General features: G+C 40.8%; 1 protein-coding gene across 3 annotated transcripts; it reads right to left on the bottom strand.

The window, feature by feature from the left end:
- Positions 1-1,059: 1,059 nt before the first annotated feature.
- Positions 1,060-17,884, bottom strand: AKIRIN2 (akirin 2). 3 transcript variants are annotated; one of them, XM_014263558.2, is made up of 5 exons: positions 17,225-17,883; positions 6,638-6,781; positions 5,781-5,915; positions 2,056-2,127; positions 1,060-1,743 (listed from the first exon to the last, which is right to left on the bottom strand). In XM_014263558.2, exons 1-5 carry the CDS (start codon positions 17,427-17,429, stop codon positions 1,733-1,735), a joined length of 567 nt encoding a protein of 188 aa, XP_014119033.1. In that variant the 5' UTR covers positions 17,430-17,883; the 3' UTR covers positions 1,060-1,732. The 3 variants fall into 3 exon arrangements, with proteins under 3 accessions (XP_014119033.1, XP_005518248.1, XP_087909127.1); XM_005518191.2 differs by having other exon boundaries at positions 5,781-5,930; positions 17,225-17,881; XM_088053001.1 differs by lacking the exons at positions 1,060-1,743; positions 2,056-2,127 and adding an exon at positions 2,169-3,185 and having other exon boundaries at positions 5,781-5,930; positions 17,225-17,884.
- Positions 17,885-21,038: the final 3,154 nt, after the last annotated feature.

Here is a 21,038-nt window from a genome sequence, read left to right as displayed (position 1 = left end):
GAAGTGAGGAGCAAGAAGAAGGACTGAGGACTTCAATGAAGACAAACAGAAATTACAGCCCTTGAGAGTTTTATCTTCAGTGACAGAAGACCTGAGAGCGGAGTCTAGCAGAGATTTCTCATTTCTGGGATTCTGAAAATAAAGTAGTAATAATGCAAATATTTAGGCAAGATAGGTTTCAAGAAAGTGAGCAGAAAATACTGATATAGGTGGACAATGTGTCCAATTCCAAACCCTCAATCTCACTCCTAAGTGAAAGAGTTCAAGAAGCAGAGCTCATAAAGGCTTCTCTGATACCATAAGCAAGCATGAGCCAATGACCAAGTTAACCTACCAGCTTCAACTCAAACTCCTCTGTTCATCTCAGATGGGACAGAGATCTATCACAGAGCAGAGTTCCATTTAACCAGAAGCTGACAATAAGTTAGAAAAGACAGCAGTTTAAAATGAAATGATTACTTAGAAACTGCTTTCTTGTCCCCAAAGCAGGTAACCAAAGGCCTTTGGTAGCAAAACTTCCACTCCACAACACACAGATCTGGACTTGTCATGTAGGAACTTTGCAGTGATTCAGAGACCCAGCACTGCCAGACAGCAGCAGTGAGCACTAACACAGCAATCTGTCAACAGCTGAATGCGTCCAACAAGGCTCTCATCTCAACCCTTAACAGGCATTACACACCTTCAGCTCTTGCAATACCTACACTGTTCCAGCTTGCAGTACATGCACTTGCTCTGTCTCATGAAGACTGCCTTTACTGTGTCACTGAAATCTGAAGGCAAGTGCAGCTGCTGTTTGAGTCAGCTGCAGCAAGTTGTATCACCAGTTTTGTGTCCATTCTGTACCAAACGCACTTCCTCAACATGAAACAATACAGCCGATCTAAGGAAGATTTCTCTGCCTCTGAAGAATGACCTGAGATTTTAATATTCCTCCTTCTCCTGATCTAAAACTGACCCACCCACTATTGCTAGTAAATAAAGTTTTCATTTAAACACTCAGATTTAAGTTTATTCATACACAGCAAAAGTTCCACCTGCATATTAAAAACAAACAGATTAGAAGTAAATGTTTTATTCTTCCAACTAAATTCCAGTACTACAAGGGCAGTAAAACAATGATACACTGAAAAATTGCAGCAATAAACATTTGTTAAAGACTGATAGAATAAATAAAAACTACAAAAATGAGAAATCATATAAACCCATTCTTAACCCCCAAAAAAGTCATGGAATACAGAAATGCCCTCCTTCACTATTTCACAGGCAGTACTGTGGGCTATTTGCTTAAAATTGTCCTGGGATTACATTCTAACTTAACTGTGATTACAGCTCTGTTGTAGTGCACAGTTATGAAAACCACACTAACTTCAGTCAGAAGTGTCATTCTACATTTTTATTTACACAACCAGTGAAGGGCAACTTCTAGAACACCAGCTTTAATCCTTTACTTTTTCAAACTTATTAACATAAGAAGCCAAATCGTAATGATACAGCAAATGAGGCCACTGGTATTATTACAGGTAGCAAAGGTCCACATCCAGGTGGTACTGACATCAGGGAGCACTCCAAAACCAGTTGCTGCATAAGAGTGGTTGCCACTGACAAAAGCTTGAAATAACCTGTGTTCACAGGGGGGAAAAAATATGGCATTGCTGCAAGTCTTTACTGGGATAGCTTGCAACAATAAAACAGGGTGTATAGGGCAGCCCACATATGCAGAAAGTGTGATTCATGAAACATCTGGAAAGAGAGAAAGAAAAAGAGTTAATGACAGCAGTAATAAGTATCAGCTCTGTGCAAACTTTCTATGGTAGTATCAGAACTGATTTCAAAATTAAAACCCCAGCATGCTATGGGAAAACAGTTCTAGATGTTTTAAACACAAACTGCATTTTCTCTCACACCTCCCTTTCAACCTCAATATTCCACATTTTTAATTTCTAGTACTTTACCTTGGGGCCTAGCAGCTTAACAGCAAACAATGGCCATTTAAATTATTGAACATTTAGTAATTCAATGCTGCTACAGGGACCAGAAGAAAGAGATACTCACAACTGGCAGGCTGTTCTCCATATCGTCGCATGATCTGATCATGCGTGAACTTCACAAATGCGTCATATTGTTCTGGAAGGATGAAGCAATAAAAGTATGAGTTTTAAGTTTAAATCAAGCAGAAAAAAACTTGCGGGTTATTTTTATACATTCATGTTATTTTTATCATTCATGTTAAACACACCCCCAACTAGTACTAGTTTTAAATAACTTAATACAGTTTATAGCTGCCATTTCCTTTTTATCCTCCAGAACAATTCAGCCGATGTCCCCTTAATTAAAAGGCTGTCCCTTACAAACTTCTGTAAATGAGAAAGATGGCAGTAAATTCAGAAAGAATTGTGCTGCACATAACAAAAACCTCAATATACCTCACACCTGCTAAGTATCACACACTGTACTTTGAAGAAATGAAGTGTGCCCATTTTACAGATCCATAATGGGGGCAGAGTAGTTAAGGAAAACGTGACATAAAGGTCAGTGCTAGGGTTGGAAACATAATTTGTCTGCTCCTACCATTACTAGATTTAAGAAAATTAATTTAATGAAATGGAAACACAAAAGTATGGGAAAGGGAATTTGCTACAGAGTTAGAAATTCTACTTGCTGACCACCAGAAAATCAAAAGCAAAAGAAACTGAAAGGATGAAATGCTAAGTGACTAACTTTTAAGTAATTTCAATCACAAAAGTAGCTACTATGGGAGATACAGTTGATTGTGGACTGTATGAAAATTGTTACTGTGTCATCTGAAATTTTGATATGGAACATACTTGGCTTTGAACTAAGCACCACTATTTCCCAGAAAGGTTACTCTTTCTACACACACATACATAAAAATACATTCGCAATATTTTATTCAGTTTTAACACTGCACTCATCAGCAGGATATCACCTTTCAGAATTAGGAAATTGAACAAGGAGAGTAATATCTACCAGATGCCGCTCCTCTCCATTCCCCTTCCTCCCTTGTGGAAAAATACATGTGCAGCAATGTGGGGTGTTCTGAGAAAAGGGCAAGGTCAAAGAAGGCAATCTTCAACCAAAAATGCAGTTAGATTTGTAGTGGTTCCTAGTCCCACAGGTTTGCCCCAATAAAGTCCCCATCCTCTTGCAGGGATGAGCTTCACCTTTGAAGTAAACAGGGTATCAGTAATCAGCAAGTAGTGCAGCAGCAGCCCAAAGTACGGAGCGGACCCAAAGATCTAAGGACATTTATCCCTGACCAAGGGGGCCTGGGGTCAGCTCCCCTCTGCCAGAACCAGGACTTGTTTCACTGTAGTTCTGACCAGCAGCTTTTCAGCAGCCATGTGAGGACTTCAGCCAAACAACAAAATAACACAGACTGAAGGATCTAGTGCCCTGAAACCATTTCAAAACATAACAGCAACTACAACTTTTCCTTAAAGTATGTATTAAAGGCTAAAATCAAACTTGCAAATGTTATTCCTTGAAGGTGGAAGTCAACATACACAGCTGCTTTTTACCATCACCTTTGGTAGAAGTACAGCTTTGCCAATTTTTAAAATACCTAGTTACTATAAAGCCCCTTTTTTGTGACATTCAGATTCAGAAGTTAAGCAATCCAAAGGTTGGAGCAGCCTACAGTGAACCACTTGAAAATTTAAGTGAACACTGCACAAACACTTACATCACTGTATTATATACATCCTAAGTATTTTAAGTCAGGTGGCTAAATGACATGAACATAGATTCAATTACAATACTATAAAAGACTGTTTTTCACAAATTCTTTAAAACCTTTCAAGCTAGTGTTTCCCTAAGGCTCTTGCAAAACCAAGTTTGCACCAAGAGCAGTTTCAGTTCAGGTAATGGAGGCAGGAAGAAAAATCAGGGCATTACAATGATCTGAGTTTTCCATTTACCAAACATTTATTCTGCAAAAAAAGCAACTCTACTTGCAAAGAACATGGGAGAAGGAAAGAATAGGTAGTATCTGGCTAACTACCTACATGACAACTTGAAAATATCCAAGATGCAAACATTCAGTTAAGTCACTTGAAAGAAGCTATTCAACTGAGATTTATTATGGAATTTCCAGTTACACTTCCTTTGACTTCACTTTTGTAACGAAGAGTATCACCTTACTGCATAAAGTTTAGAAAAGGTTATAACCATTCCATCAAACAACCGTAACTGGCCTTCTATGTAACGAATTTCTAAATTCTTTTGTCAGTCTCTGAATTCCCATATGATGTTGAAAATGTATTACTGGCTTAATATATGTGCTGCAGTAACATGATCTTCCTAATTGCTCTTTGGTGAGCACCATGGTAAGAACAAGTAAACCTGAATCATCTCACTAAACCGCAACTCCCAGATTGAATTCTATCTCCTCTCTTTCCCAAAAACAAACCCAACAATGCTCCTTTTGGGACTGAGAGACACAGCACATGTAAGGAACCTGACCAAGGGGCTTCCTGTGTCAAGAACTACAAGCTTGTACTCCAAAAGTGTCCGGAACAAATGTAAATCTATCTGATCTTCAAATGGTTATGATCCCTGCTAAATGAAACGCATTTAAGAAAATACAAGAAATGACCTAATTCCTAACATACATAAATTAGGAGAATAAAATTCTATAGAGTCCTAATTCATCAGGCTGAAGCAGGTTAAAAAGAACAGCACTGAAATGGAACACCAGGCCCACAGCAGCAAAAATATTCATGGCTCTAATTTTAGTTTTAAATCAATGTAATTTAAGAGGGACATAGAACTATAGCAATTTCTTACACAGAAATGGCAGATCAGCAAGTGCAGAACATGAACAGAACCTTGGGTGCAGAGACAATACTATCACAAGCAGCCCACAAGCCTGGTGACCCTCTGCCTGTAAAGGGTTTTATTCCCACCTGAAGAGACCTGTCAACTGTAATTCTGATGTGTTTTCAGGTGGGAAGCAGAACAGTTGCAGGTATTCAAAAGCAAGTCTGCAGAAGAATGTGCTCAGATTTTCATTATCATCACAGTAAATATTAAATTAGACTCCAAATCACACTGTGAAAGTATGAATGCGTAAGAATTTAGATGCTCAAATGCTAGCAAGAAACTTAGAGGTACAGGACCTTAAAAACTGAAGAAAGGTCATATTTACAATGCTGACATTACCATGATCTTTATGGAATGATAAGCTGGCATCAGGTGCCAAGAATTTCAGCTGAATTGTGAAATACAAGAATTCAACATGGAGCATCAGAAAAACAGCTGAACTGATTCTCAAGCAGATAAACAAACACTGCTGGCAGCAGTGTAATGTTAAGTAAAGGGAAGAGAAAGGGAAATCTTAAGTACTGTCGTCTTGCCAAATTCCAGAAAAAGGAAGTCAGTTCCCAAGCAGGAAAAAAACAAAACAAAAAACCAGTCCTTCAAAAAGAGATCTAAAGGCAGACTTTCTGGAGGAAAAAAAGAAAAAAAAAAAAAAGAAGGGGAAACTGCAATTCAGACACAATAGCAAGAGAAAGTTCTAACTGAAATAGAACCACTGTCTGCACTGAGTAGTAATAACTAAGAGTCATACTTTCTATCCAAAGCAGCACAGAAGGAAAAAAACTATCAAATGGAGTATTTTTTTTTTCCATGTCATGTATGCAACCCCATTCCTTCATCAGATTAGGTCAGAAAAAAACAAACACTGTAACAAAAATAAGAGAAGTTTTAAGCTTTCCAACTCACTCTAATGTATATTATTCTGAACTATAAAATACCTGCAAGTTTTGTGGTCAAAATTTCTTCATACTCTTCACGGATTTTCTCTTCACGCTCTTTCAGCAAACGTTCACAGATCATTCCAACTTGTCTGAGAGTAAACAGGGGCTGTTCTTTTTTCAATGGTGATGATGCTGCAGATGAAGTACCTAAGAGTAAATATTTGGGCATACCAATTTACAATTATAAGCAGATCAGAACCAATTTTTTATAATCAGGTTTTTTCACACCTTTTATATTAAAGGAACTTTACAAAACATTTAAAGACAATTTTTTCTGCTATTTGATCCTCCTAGTTACTATTGAAGCAGAACTGGATGCTCAAAAGGAAGCCATCTGCAATGGACAATACACATAACTATCAAAATCCCAAAAGTATCACACTTGAACTGCGAACACCATTTACATGGCAGTTGCCATATACAAATTTAAGCTTCTATTCTATAGAAAACATATAGTACAGTATACTGGTGCCAAGACAGCTGCTCTGCAAAAGCCTATTACAGTATCTGTGACGGAGTAGGCAGGATGGTCTACTGAAAACAATGCCAGGTTTTTGTCCAACCAATTCTTTAAATGAAAAGCTACCATCTTCCAGACCAATGCCCTTACTGCCAAAAGAAGCAGCAGTAACTAGTGGAATGTGTCGCAACACAACAGGTAACAGGGAAAACTATTTACTCAAATGGAATCTGACAGAATAACAGAACACAGCAGAATTACACACAATTTATGGCCAAAAAACCAACAGTAACTGGTGAGACAGTGACATAAACCACCAAGTAAATAGAAAAAATTGTTTACACAAGCAGAGTCTAAGAAAACAGAGGAAAATTACGCAGAATTATCTGGGTACCTGGCAAAGCTGGTCCAGTAAGGAGAAATGCATGTGGCTGTGCATCAGTAGAACAACAAGGATCTGTCTGCTGGAAGCTATTTTCTAAATGTCTTCTCTTCTGCATGCGTTTGTACTCCTGTTTTATGTTGTACAGAATTTGTTCTAAAAAGAAAAAAAATAACAAAACCAAAACCCTAATATAATTATCTTTACATTTCACCATTTTTCTTGATTTCCACTCAAACATCAAATGCTGTAGGTAAGTAACAGATGATAGAAGATAGACAGACTCTTAAAACATGACCTGTAAAACCCACATAAACTGATTAAAAGAAAGGTAACCCAGACTATTTTCAGTAGGAGAACGCTAGCAAAAATGTTCTTTGTTAAGGTCAAGTATTGGCACCAGAGTACTGTTAACAAAAAAACCCAGCATCCTAAAATTTAGGAACGATACAATGAGCATGGAGAAAGATTTGGCAATAAAACTTATACTGTTATTAATTATCTTTATATATTATAATCTCTAATTTTATCTTTCACCCACACACAGCATTATCACTCACAGAGTTAACAGTAACAAGAGACTCTAGAATAAAACATCCACATGAGTTGCCATTCCTATCTGTAGGTTTGAGTGGCCTGCTTCACAGGCAGCACAGTGAAGAGGAAAACACAATTTAGACAGTATGCATTAAGCACCTACTGCTTAAAATATCAAAGAATTGGAAGCTGACAAGAAAAATACAAAGCTTTCCACAACGTTTTTGACAGCCTCAAATTTGTCCACATAAATGGATCAACAGTCTTCTTTAAAGGAATATGGCAATATGCAGTGCAGTTTTTGATTGCAATAAATAAAGTACAGCGAATTATTTTAATAATCTCATCTCCACTGTAGAATCTTAAGGGAAAAAGTAATCCTTGCAACAGGAACAAATCCTGTGTGCCTTCTCTCTGAAATTCCAAATACCAAATGGCATTCAGGTGCATCAGTGGCGTAACTGGGAATGTTAAATTTTCAAGGAAAAAAAGGAATTTTCTATTTTTTACATAAGACCTTCCCATAAAGAAATTTCCAAACACTCTCCTCCTTTATGAGAACTCTTACTTTAAAATGCTCAAATGCAGTAAGAAAAAGATTACTTGCATGATTGGCTTCCACTGACACTTCTACAATTTTAGCAAGGACAACTTTCCAAAACTCAGATACATATAAATCTGTTTGATCGTGTCAGAATTACAAAGGACTCTACTAAGAACCTTCCTATTTCTGTCGCATTTTGCCAATACAATACCATGAAAACTTAAACCAAATTTCACGTTTGCAATCCCTATGCTATTGAGCTTCCATATCTGAACACTTCTAAAAAGGAACCATGTGATTGATGCAGGTAACTTCAGCTACCACTGTCTTCAGTCATCTGGCTGAAGCCTCTGCTAGACCAAGTAGAAGCAAACACCAATTCTCAGTTCAGATGTCTAAATACTGTCATGATTCAATTCCATGAGTCAGTCTAGAGATTTCCAATTTATAAAAAGAGAGGAAACTGTTTTGAATCAACAAAGGAGCTTCTTGGATTTTGTCCTCTGATTAAGGACTTGGTAACTTTTCAGTCCCATGCCTGTAGCTCTACATTTTTCAACTCTATAATGGGAGGTCAGTAATATGGCAAATGCAGAAGACATTAATAAAACAGTAATAAAAAAGCACAGCAGGTAAATTAAGAGAAGGAACCACAAGAAAGTGGTGCAGGGGGATGGAGGATTCATACTTTCTGTATTACAAGGCACATACACTCCTGTATGGTACCAAACTATCTAAATCATATGAAGATATAGTCAGGCTTCCGTAATTAAACAGAATCCCATGCAGAGCTGGTCATCTGCATATACACACCAGTTAGAGAACCACCTAACAATATTTATACTCCTACTATTTATACATTTATAATGGCATTATGGTGGTAGAACAATACCTCTCCTCAAAATCAAGTGCTGTTCTGGCTGCAGTGATACTGCATAATTTTGAATGGGAACCAAATTAAATGATAGGACCATCTGTCCTAAAGCATGATTACACTACAAGAAACATGACTGTGCATATTCACACTGCATTTGTATTAACTGAAGAACATAACAGACCATGACCATCCTTCACTATGACTACTTTGTCCTGACTATACTTTCCAAGCTCCATGTGACCTGCAAAAAAAATCATCCAAATTTCAGGTGTAACAACTAAGATAAGTATCTTTTCTACAGTTCTCCTTTTATCTTTTTGCAGAAGCATTCTCAAACCACATTAACCACCAAAATCGTTAAGGGCGATAAACATAAACAGTCTGGCCAACTGATACAACTCCAAGAGCTAAATCAAAACAACAAAGGAGCCATGTCTCCTTGAATCCTAACAAACCCTTGAAATTAAACAAGGAATAATTTAGAGAAAATGTTAAAACACCAGTCAGAATAGAAGGAACAAAAGCAAGGGAGGGGTGTGGGGGAAACAGGGAGAGGAGGAAGAGAAATCAGGTGTGAACTTTCGGAAAGCAGGAACAACTAGGATAGAAAACTATGATTTGTGCACCAAAGATACATGATGCTATTCCAAATTATACTGAATTGTGGACAAGAAGTCTTAATTATATTACAGCAATTTCATCTACTTATAATTTGGCAGCACTTTTTAAATTGTCACCTTTGAATATTGCTGTCAAAATCAAAAATCTCTAGAAACACTACTGACAGATACTAGGAGAGCCCCATCCTAACAAAATCACTTTACAGTTAGTATTACTATGGCTTCAGCTAAAGGTATAGAACTAAGCAAACTTTAAGAGAAAGGACTATTTAAACATGACACTGCCTACACTGCAAACAGCAACCAGGAGAAAAAAAGCCTGAAATGTTAAGCACTGACTGAACACTTGCTAAGCTTGCCCATAACCTGTTTTGGTAAATGGTATTCCTCTGTTCAGAGGAACAACATTTACACACAGCTCAGCACAGAGAACTGGACCATAAGGTGTACTCGGTACCTTGCTGACAGGAGGCAAGGAGACTGACTCATCTCATACTTCCCGATTTCCACCACTTATAAAATGGAGATTAACAGTCAGGAATCCCAAGTTTAAAACAGCACCAAACTTTAAATGATTTCTCACATGAATCATGAGACCAGGAATACTTCAAATAAAGCAGGCACATTTTTTTATCAGCAAAGACTGAGTACAGACATTCTTATTAAGTTACAGTAGCATAAAATCTTACTCTTAAAACAAAACCACTTCACTGTGAAGTGCAATGTAAGCCTGCAAATATTTATGACTCATTTTAAAAGAATCTTTAAATGAAAGTCTCCATTTAAATTAAATTAAAATCTCAATGCCAAATAAAATAATCTAATGCAGTAAGAAAAACTATTTAAATGCAAGTTACTTCTTGCACATAAATACAAGTTACTTCTCCCATTTTTGGTTCTGTTTCATAATTCCACACAAATATACTAACAACATTTTTATAGCACTTGCAGGAAGCAAGTGAAATACTAAGGTAGTGCAAACCAGACAACTTCTGAACACCACCTATACAGCAGACATCTAAATCTAAAGACTTTTAAAACTCTGACCCAGTTAAACAAAGCTTAGAATTAGTAGATCCAACCTACTTTTGCTTCCAGAAAACCTCCCTGCTTTTTCAAGCTCAGTTTTTTAACTTCTCCAGCTTCCAATTATTTCTGACTATTCTCTCTGCAGTGCACAACTGAACTAAAATGTTCACTGAAGTGGTGTCAAACACAGCACAGTATTTTTATGTGCCTCAGTGTGGAGGCCTGAACTGTCCTTTGAAACAACGACATGCATTTTAATTAACAAATTCTTTTATATACAAGAACTTAGAATCTGAAAGTGCACTCATTAAAGAAAATCTACTGTCACCTTCTCCAAGACTATAAAACTAAAGTGAGAACTTGCATCACATATATTACAACTTCCTAGATATTTTAAATAAAAGCTTTCATCCACCTTGAACATACAAACAACAAGTTCAAAACAGATATTGTACATGAGACAATGATTTGATCTGAAATGATAAAAGGAATATATTTAATATGATGAAACACACATCACTGTGACCTATCCTCAGTTTATTTGTGATTTCACTCTTTCCTCTGTGCTCAGTGTTTCCTACTGGTTAGAAATGCCTCTGAAGGCGCAGAGCTATTTAACAGGAAACACCAGGCAGAGGTACTAAAACTGAAAATTAGACTTCTCAAATATGGCGTAGCAGCAAGAAAAAGTCATACTACTAACACACCAAAATGAATTAGTACTTCATAAATTGCATTTCAAATACAATATGACTATGAATCTCTACCAGTTACACAAGAATCTGTTTTGTGCCCCTTTCTCCTTCAGGTTCAAGGCTAAGATTAAGAAGGACAAATGAAAACTGCTATTGCCTCACCATAACCACCAAAGGCATCAGGGATTCAGACAAATACACCTGAATACAATGAAATAGATGGATACTCTTTTTTATCCAGAACTGTACACTGAGAGAATAAAGTTGAGTATGTAGGTTTTTTAAGTTTCGCATTAAGATCTTTCAGAACTTGAGATGTCATCTGGAGAACAAAGATTTCTGAACGAAGAGAAGATGAAATATGAACAGGGTAAAATAGAGTTCAAGTTTGATATCTGAAATATGATTGTCACACTAATGGATTACAAAGCCAAATATTAATTTCCAAGGAACGATGTAGTCTTCCCACTTGCTTTAATTCATGATAAGAAGTCAAGTTAATATTTTTCACAATTCTGCCATCTAATTACTTCATCCTGACCTGTAATTACCTAGAAATTATGTACAAGGAGACACCAGTTCAATTTAAAAAGTTAACATGGCAAACAATTATTTTCTCCTTTTAATAACTGTTTATCAACTATGAAGGTGCTGACTGTTTTATCTGAAGTACTTTCTTTGGGCTTTTTAAACTAGCATCTCAATCTCTCATCACGGTTCCTGGCTTCTCTCATTTAGCTAAAGGAAAATTCAGCAAAACACACAGGAAGGTGACTCAATGTGCTGAAATCAGAGTAGCAGTCTTCCTGGCCTGAAATGGAACCTTTGGCTCAGGTTTCAGTTTGCAATGTCACTATTCAATGTATGCATTCAAACTTAAAGCATGCCTGAGATTTCTTCTAAGTAATCAATCAAATGTTATCCTGATTTCAGTGGCATACGTCTTTAGGGATTTTAACTTCTGTTAAAACAAAACTGCTCCACTGTCCTAGTTCAAATTAACATATAACGTAGTTCCATTAGACTTTCAACCTTATTCAACACCTAGCTGATGTTACCACATTCCTACTTTTGGTCTCCCCACCAGACTACTGACATACAATGTTGATTTTAAGATGCCAGTTTCCTCAAATGGCAGCACTGCAGCAGAGCAATGGGTAAAAGTATTCCTCAGGTTTTTTTTTTCTACTTAACCAGGGAACCCTGGCAGAGATAGAAATTAAAACAACCCAAATATTCCTCTTTCTCTCTTGCTTTGGTCTCAGATATCAACCACTCCACTTATGCTTCTCAGGCATGTTAAGAGGTGAGTTACAGAATGTATACATTTGGAACGCATGCTCCCCCTCAGAGGAGTATGCTCTAAGACGGAGGGAGAGAAGAAAGATAACGGGTGTATGCTGACACCTCATAGCCCCTGGCTATAGGTACAGAACGGACAGAAGCAGCTTGCCACGGACAGGGGCACAGAGCAGAGCACCTCACAAGATCCAGTTACTCCAGGTTTCAGGCTAACAAAGTTCTGGTTCTCCCACAAGAGGGGTGCTCACATATGCATTAGCTCATTCTGCAAATGTGTTATTTATGGAAGTCCCCGTTCTCCTGATCAAGGGACTGAGGAATGAAAAATAAATCAAGCAATGCAAAATGTATTAGACACAGCAATTAGATCTTTCCCTTCACATAAAAAATTGTCACATTGCATTTATCAGATTTGCCATTGAAACAAAAAAAGCAGCTTCAACATTTTATGACATCTACTACCAAGGGTATTTAACATTTATAGTCACCATGGGCATCTATACAGAAACTTTTCATAGAAATTAAATTATGAAGTCCAGATGAAGCCAATACATGACTTTTTTTAAGGGGTGGGAATGTTTTGTTTTTTCAGATCCTAATGATTTCTGCAACACTGGAGAGCAATGAGAGACTTGGCATCTCACCAAGATAATTTAGCAATAAATACACATGTGGATAAGTTAACAAAACAGAAATTAAGAAGAAAGAGATGCAACACTACTAGTATGTAACACTCCAAAACCACTGGATCTGTTCATTTAAAAGCTAAACCTATGCCTGGCCATTGCCTGACCAAGTTTCAGACTGGAGTTCAATTTACTCAAGGGGCAACTCAAAGGTCATAGGAGGACAGCCCACGGGGAAGATTAACTGTTCTTCCTATACAAAAAGGTCAAAGACATTTTCTTGCTTTAACTTTGAAAAACTGTGTCAATAACATCAATCTTATTCCAGACTATTCTGTGGAAGAGAAAGGACATACTAAAGGCAAATTCATCTACCTTCTGCTTGTAGAGTCCCTCACGATAGGCCTGTTCTTAACAGCTCCGCCCACTACGGTTTTTAGTTTGCAACATTAGTTAGTTGCTGGGGAAGTGTTGAGGCCGTTGAATATTTCAGATGGAGGAAAAACTGCATGCGCTAAAGTCGGTAGATTTCTTTCAAGTTAACCTCTGGCTTTGGATGAAGTGTGGAAAAAAAACTTGTGATCTCAGTCTGTCTTCAGAGTTTCTATGTACCAAGAATTAGGAGACTTGAATCCCTAAAATCAACATTATTTCTCTCTTCTGCCCCCCCAGTTTCTTTCAACTGTATTCTCCCCACTGTAGCTTCGATCTCAGAAATGTCCAGACATGCAGGTTTTCAACAACTAACCTACCTCTGAATTTTAAAAATTTAAGTGTCATTTTCTTCTCTTTTCTCCCCCCTCCCGAACAATCTATCACCTGGGTAAAAATGCAAATGGTTCCAAAACATCCAACAGAGAACAAAGAAGTAATATTGCCAACGTTTTCTCCTTTCATCCTTGAATTCCTTTAACAGCTTTGAAACAGAAAAGCACCCTCTAGACTTTAGAGGAAACCCAACAAGTGTATGCATAACACATAGGCAGCATCCAGACCCAGGTGCAGTTATTCTGATTACACAAAATAGTCTCATTTACAGCTAGAACTTAAATGAAACTAAAACTCATCTGCAGTATTCAAGCAGTAGAAAAATATTTAAGAGGAGCCACTCTTTCAAAACTAAACCAGTATTACACCAGGCAGGTATGTTCTGCACTGCTTATAGTGAACATCATTTTAAAACCATCATTCCACATGCAAATAATGCTATTCAAAAATCAGCAAATGTAGCTATGAGTATGCTCAAGCCAGTAAGCACAATTCCACAGAAAGTACAGACTGTAAAGCCACAATTGCAGTTTGGCTGCCAAATTCACCAAGAAACTGGAAGTGACCTAACAGCTGTTCAAATAACCACAAAATATTAAAACACTCTTGTGAGAGATAAATTTCATCCTGAATAAGCCTATACTCTCTCTGACAGACATTGGTTATTTGTCTATGACCACTCTATAAAGACAGCTATTTTCTCATCTGACTACCACACTATATTCTCAGTACACCCCTCCATCAATCTGTATTCTGCTTCCAGAGAATTCATTTTTGAAATGACGACGTGGTTAATAAGTTCTGGTGCTGATATGGTCTCCACTGTGTGAAGTTAAACACTACCAGGTCAGAATATCAGATAGAAGAAAAACGTTTAAGCATGAACTTAAAGTCTAAGCATCAAGTCCTTTACATCCGGAACTCTGATTTCATATGAATGTTAATTCTCATCACAGAAAATTCAGACAAGACACTCTTCAAGTCAACTGAATTCTGACTATTGTTAATAAATTTCCCAACACAAAATCTAACACAAAATGGTGACTCAGGAACACTTTTTAAATTGGACTTGAATTCTTTTCATACATACAGCATGATTTCTCTGACTCTAATGCAGACATCTGCATCAGAAATTGTCATGTGAACTCCTTTTACAGTCAATGGAAAGCAATACATATTTCTGGAGCACACTAGGCCTCAACCTAGGTCAGAACTCTAGAATAAACCATCTGATTCTTCCAAGTGACTACCAGGAAAAACGCAAAGTATTAGCTCACAGGTACATTTACAAAATTAGATGAATCACACACAGCCTTTCAAATGGCCCCTTTAAAATTATGAGCCCTAATTTGCTCGGCGAGGGTTGATATGAAATATACAATGTGATAATACCCCCAAATTCAACTGAAACTAAAAGCTAAGCAAGCTGATTAACAGATACGTTTATACCAGCACGGTGTAAGTATTTTTTTCTGTAACAGAAACCACAGAGGGAGCTTTTAAGCAAAACCCATGTAAACGTGCACAACTTATAAATGCTTCAGGTTTTGCTTAGGAGCATTCAAGTGCTGTACCAGACATTTTGATTTACTGTCATTCACTCCTCATTACATTAAATGCATTTTCTATACATAAAATACATCCTTGTCTGTACAGATATCACCTTTTCACACGGATTTGCACCTCTGTTTTTCACAGAAGATAAAGAGGCCTGTATTTGCTCTATTTCAGTAACTTTTCAGTTTTTAAGCCCTTCAGAATGGTTAGGCATTAGGTTCAGAAGCTTAGATATTACCTCAAGTACTGCTGTAAGTTGTCTCTTCCGAAAATTCTATTGATTTGCCTCCTTTCAGCAAGACATATTTACTGGCCAGACAGTATTTAATATTAAATATTCAGAACCTAAGCTCTCCAACCCCAAAGAAACCAAAAAAAAAATCACTGCAAAGAAGCAACACTTATCCTCTAAAACCATCAAATTAGGTCTGATTTTAAATATCTGTTTCAAAGTACATGCAATGCCTCGCTGTACCAGGGAGTGCCATCCATCACAACTCTCATCCCAGACCGCTGACTCATTCAAGATCCTTTCCTAGAGGTTCAAAAAAATATCAAGGCACTGATGCCAAGTTTTATACTGTATGCCCTCTGTATTTCCTCCATAGCAATTTTTTATTATTTTATTAAAACATGTAAAAAATGTATTGTACGGTACCGTTTTATGAACTAAGAATATTGAAACAAGGCACTGTCCTATAAATTTGAACATTCAAACTTAGTGCTTGGTAACCTGGAGCCAACTTTCGTTATAAAAGGGAGTACCAAACACAACAGCGGAAGGAATTCTGCTGTAACAACTGCAGAGGGCTTTTTTTTTCCTGCACACAAAGGACACGGATACATCCATACCTCGGCGCTACAGCCGCTTATGGCCGCGAGCTGCACCGTCCCTGAGTGCATTGCTGGAAGCTGCCCACTGGACTAAGCATGGCACGGGCCAGTCAATCCTGCGGGCCCAGCCAAGATTCGTTCCTTTCTTCTCTCCCTACTCGCTGCTAAAAAGAATTCGGTTGATTTTTAATTGACAACCATTACACAAGCAGACCTCGAGCTTTCAGGGCCGCCGGTTGACTCATCTCTCGTACCTTAAGAATGTAAAAGGGTTTCGTTCTTGCCCCGCATCTCCCAGACGAGAGGAGGAGACCGCCCGATTCCATTTTATCTGCCCTAAAGGCAACTCTCACCCTTGCAGACAACCGCTTTTAACGCCCGGTTTTCCTACGGAACTTTTAAGGATACCACAGAAGGGGTTATCCGGGACGATGGCCCGTATTAAGGGGCTGGGAAGTGGGATTACCCCTTTGTTTTATCCGCTTTTGCTTTTTCCCACTGGCGTTTTGCGGGTGATGGATGACAGGCCGGCCTCCCCGCCCTGCCCCCCTCGCCTCCCCCGATGTCTGAGCAACGGGAGGAGGTGCCGCCGCCTCGACCCACCGATAATGGCTGCGAGGAGGGATCGACTGGGGCCCTGCCGACTCCGGACCCCAGCCCCACCTCGGTCACACCCCCGTCCCCTGCCGCCCCCAGCGTTTCCGCAGCTCGACTCGCCCCTGCGGCTCTCCTTGCCACATCCAGGCACCCATGGAACAGGAGGGGGAAGAAAAAAAAAAAAAGCCGGCCTCCTCCTTTCCTAGGATCGAGCTTTTCCGGCAGCACCCCCAGCCCCCACACCCCGTCCGCCGCTCGGGTCCCTTTCTCCAGTCTTAACCCCCGCCTTCACCGACCCCTTTCCTATGGCCACCCGCCCGCATCGGCTCAACCCGCCCCCCCCTTCTTCCTCCCGGTCCCTCCTCCTCCTCCCCCTCCTCTCCTGCTGCAAACGGCCATTTCTATTGTGTCGCTCGGTGCCAAGCCGAGCAGGAATCGCCCCGGCCGCTGCCAGCCGCAGAGCCCAGCAGAAAATGGCTGGAGGGGGACGCCAGACCCACCCAACACCTCCCCCGCCTTCCTCTTCCCCGCTTCCCGGCCGCCTTCCCGGCCCCCTCCCCGCCGAACTGCCCCTGGGGGGGCTGCCGGGCGCAGGGAGTGTCGCGTCCCTCACCTGTGGTGAGCCGGGACGACACCTCTCCGAAGGGCGAGGGCTCCATGCGCAGGTATTTCTGCGGGGAGGAGGCAGCGGCGGCGAAGGAGGAGGAGGCGGCTGAGGCCGGGGCTGACAATGGCGCACATCGCCTTCGCTTCGGGGACGCCGGGCTCAGCAGCGGGTCGAAATCCAGAGTCCTTTTCAAAGTGGCGCCGCAAGCCATGGCGCGGAGCGGCCAAGGGGGCTCGGAGCGAGGGACAGCGGTGGAGGCAGCAGCAGCCGGCCCTGCCCAGAGGCGTCTTCCCCGCTGTCTGGAGTGGGCTGGGGGGGAGGGAAGGGAAAGGAGGGGGCGGCTCCGTCAGGGCCGCCCCCGCCGCCTCCCCGCCGGCCTCTCTCTAGGGAGCGGCCCCGGCAGCGGCAGCAGCAGCCCCGGTTCAGTCCGGCTGGATCTCCGCTCTCCCCGCCCGCTCCGCCCTGCCCGGCCGGGACAAATTCCGCCCGCGGCCGGTGGCGGGGCACGAACAGTGCCGAGGGGCGCGGTGCCGGTCCCAGATGCGCGGTGCGGGGCGGCCGATGCGGGGCGATGGCGATGGCGGGGCCCGGGCGGCGGCGATGGCGGCGGCGATGGCGCTCCCGGCCGTAACCCCCGCACCAGCAATATGGCGTCAACAACAACGCCGCCGGTTCAAACGCCAGCCCCCCCCTGCCGCAGAGGCTCACGGGACTCGTGGTTTCCCCGCCCCGGCCCCGCCGCTCAAAGGCAGGACGGACACTGGGGAGTTGGGACTACAGCTCCCGGTGTGCATCGCGCCGCCAGGGTAGGCTTCCGGGTTCTGGTTTAAATCCCCCCTGGGAGGGTGCGGGCTGGGGTGTGGATGGAGGACGCGGCGGGACCTCGGGGGAGGGCCGGCCGGCCGGCCGGTCGGTCCCCTTGGGACGCGGGGACACAAAGGGGGCGATAGTCCTACCCTGCCTCCCGTTAGCGCGGCTGTCGAGCGGGCTGGGAGGCAGATATACGTCCGTGTGGCGCTTGTCCGCATGTGAAATCGGGGGCAAAGTGCGTTTAGTAGCCTCCATGGTGAGGGCAGGGAGCGTGTGGGAGTTCGAGGTGACAGCTAAGGACACGCATGGAGAGGCCTCACAATGTCGGGATCTGTGTCACGGCGTAACCGAGTGGTTTCCTTGCAGTTGCATAAAGCACATTCTTGCTTAAGGATGGTGATGAGGGAAGAGGATCAAAAAACTATAAAGCCACTGCCGGGAAGAGCACAGCTCTTTCCTGTGCAACTTCTTGATTGAAACAAACTGTGTTACAGGTCACCGCAGTGGAAACCTAACAGAGGTTGATAACCCCCAAAATATATGTAACTTTTAGGTTTTCTGTATCTAAAGTTGTTAATTTAACCACGAGCACAAAGGCAGGTTGTCTTTGAAAGACAAAATGATAAATATGCCCTCCTAAAGTTTTAAGGCTTTGGTGTTTTGATTCTGTTCTGAAGTGTAAGCTAGGCTTTCTCTAATGGCATTAAAGAACCCCACAAACCTTACCATCCCTTGAAAACAGGATTTGCTGTACATTTTTGGTGTGTGGCATATATTGTTAATTAAGCCATAGTAGCATCCTGTCAGTCTAAACTACAATCTGGTTGTGCTGGCACTATGGTTGTGCTGCTCTTGAGGTAGCTGAGGTTTCAGGTGGTGGGGTGACTTAGCAGAGCCTTCCTTCTCAACAAATGATTGGTTTTTCTGAGACAGATAGATAGTTTGTAACAATGTTGGAGCAATTAGGTGAAGTTTACCTTAAGCTTGCCGGAGTTGCCTTGGCCTAAAATTAATATCGTAGGATGAATTCTCTGCTGTGAGCTGTTCCTCTGAAGAGGAAGTACTTGGAGTGTTTCCTTGGAAATAAGGATGCTGACAAGCCTTTCTAAAACTAAGACAAGTTCTCCTTCTCTGCAGCAAGACTCAGGAAATGTGCTGATGTTATTACAGTGTCATAGTTGTCCTACTATTAGTGTACTGGTGTAACTACTTCTGTGGACACTTCTTTGGAATAATGCTGTCTGGTTTTCCATTTGTTTAATTCTTCATTTCCATTACATTTCCCTGAGCATATAGCTTTCCCTGTGTTTAGGCACCGGTATTAAATATTCTTACCAAGCACTTAACCCAGCAAGACTAAAGCAAAATTGCTCTTGCAGGCTTTGATTTAAGGAAACACCAAGTGTCTCTTAGTGTGTATATGATGCACCTGTTTAGTTTGGCGTGCTCTGTGCCCTGTTTCTGCCATCAATTGTATGCTGAGAAGTGCCTGTGTTTGGGTGTGGTAGTGGGAAAAAAAGATAAGTCTCAGAGTAACCAGCATTTCCCCACTAAAATTATTATTTTGGGTATATATTCTGCATTCAGCAGAAGCAAAGATTTGGTGACATTAACCATGTGGCACTAGATCCTAAGGACGATTTAAATCAATTAAGACAGTCTGAGGAATCAGGTGAAACTTCATCAAGATAAGCCACTAGAAAGTCAGCTTTTGCCAGCACAGGCTGCACTATAATTGTAAGCAATTGATTAGAACTGTGATTGTCCTAATCAACAGAGTTACTTGGCTTTTATCTGACCTTTAATTTGTTGAGCTAAACTGAAGCAAGTCTGATTTAGGTCAAAATAAGAATTCACACAGCCCTGTGCAGCAAATTAAACCCAGCCAAACCAATGTAGTTTTGCATGTAGACAAGCCCTAAGGCAGCAAAATGTCCAACAGCAGTGACAAAGTGCTTCATGGTTGTCAGGGAACATGTGTTTTTACTTTCATTGTGGCAGGAAACACCATAGGGTCAAGGCTGCAAACCACTGTTTATATTGTTCTTTCTTCTACTTACTTATTATATAACCAATTTGTAGTGCCCCATTATGTGCTACATGGGGTGCCTTTAAAATTATATATTACAAGCATCTTTTTAAAATAAATAGTACCCACAAATTTTATTAATACTGGTAGTGGGAGAGCTTATTCATAACTGGCATTGTGCTAGATTTTATTGAATATGTACTTAAAGCAGGACACCTGTTAAAAAGGCAAGTCGTGACTCAAGACAATATTTTGACCTCTGTACAGCCCTGATTGAGGTGGGAAAGTAACCCTTTCAGTGTATTGCTTTGGGATGGTGGTGGAAATATCACAGTGAAGCAAATGTTAGGCTTTGTGCATTCTCTTTTCTTCCCCTTCCTTCTGCCATTGCTCCATTTCCCCATTGTTTTTTTGTTTGTTTGTTTTGGCTTGGCTTGGATTTTTTTGTTGCTGGGGTTTTTTTGTTTGTTTTGGGTTTTTTTTATGGTTTTGGTTTTTGAGGGGTGGGGTTTGGGGTTTTTTTTGTCGTTCTCTCATTCTCTTTGAATACCATCTCGACTTTGCTTCCTTTTCTTTGAGACATCCTATTCACTTGATGCAGGATCCACATCACAGTCCCTATCTTTTCTCCTACACCATCTAACCATATTCTTCCCACTTCTCATTAACCAGCCGTGCTTGCCAGCACAGGACCATACATTAGTTGAACAGTTTCAAGGGTTTGTTCATTTCACAACAAATGAGCAAAATTCACTTTAAGTGGTGTCAGCCACTTGAATTTGGAGATGGGTACCAAAGGTTTCTTACTTATGTATTAGGCACACACTGTGATTGCAGATTTTGTGGACAAAATGCAGTGGTGGTTATCTGCTGTGATGTCAGTGAAGTGTTTGTATGGCGCCATGTGAGAAGAGATTAGTGAAGCTGAAAAAAGTTTGGGTTAGTACAGGAGTTGTAAGGTTGAAAAAACAGCTGAAAGAA

This window comes from Pseudopodoces humilis, chromosome 3, assembly GCF_049639895.1.
Source record: "Pseudopodoces humilis isolate 2021_Gansu_Grassland_sample_001 chromosome 3, ASM4963989v1, whole genome shotgun sequence".
Classification (NCBI taxonomy): domain Eukaryota; kingdom Metazoa; phylum Chordata; class Aves; order Passeriformes; family Paridae; genus Pseudopodoces; species Pseudopodoces humilis.
Note: the sequence above shows the minus strand (reverse complement) of the source record. Positions and strands in the feature narration are given on the sequence as shown.

Coding starts and splice junctions, on each gene's coding strand:
- AKIRIN2 (XM_088053001.1), bottom strand. CDS start 17,429: ATGGCTTGCGGCGCCACTTTGAAAAGGACTCTGGATTTCGACCCGCTG. Junction 6,782..17,224: donor GTCGTCCCGGCTCACCACAG/GTGAGGGACGCG, acceptor TTTTCTTTTTAG/AACAAATTCTGTACAACATA. Junction 5,931..6,637: donor TACTGGACCAGCTTTGCCAG/GTACCCAGATAA, acceptor ATTTACTCTTAG/GTACTTCATCTGCAGCATCA.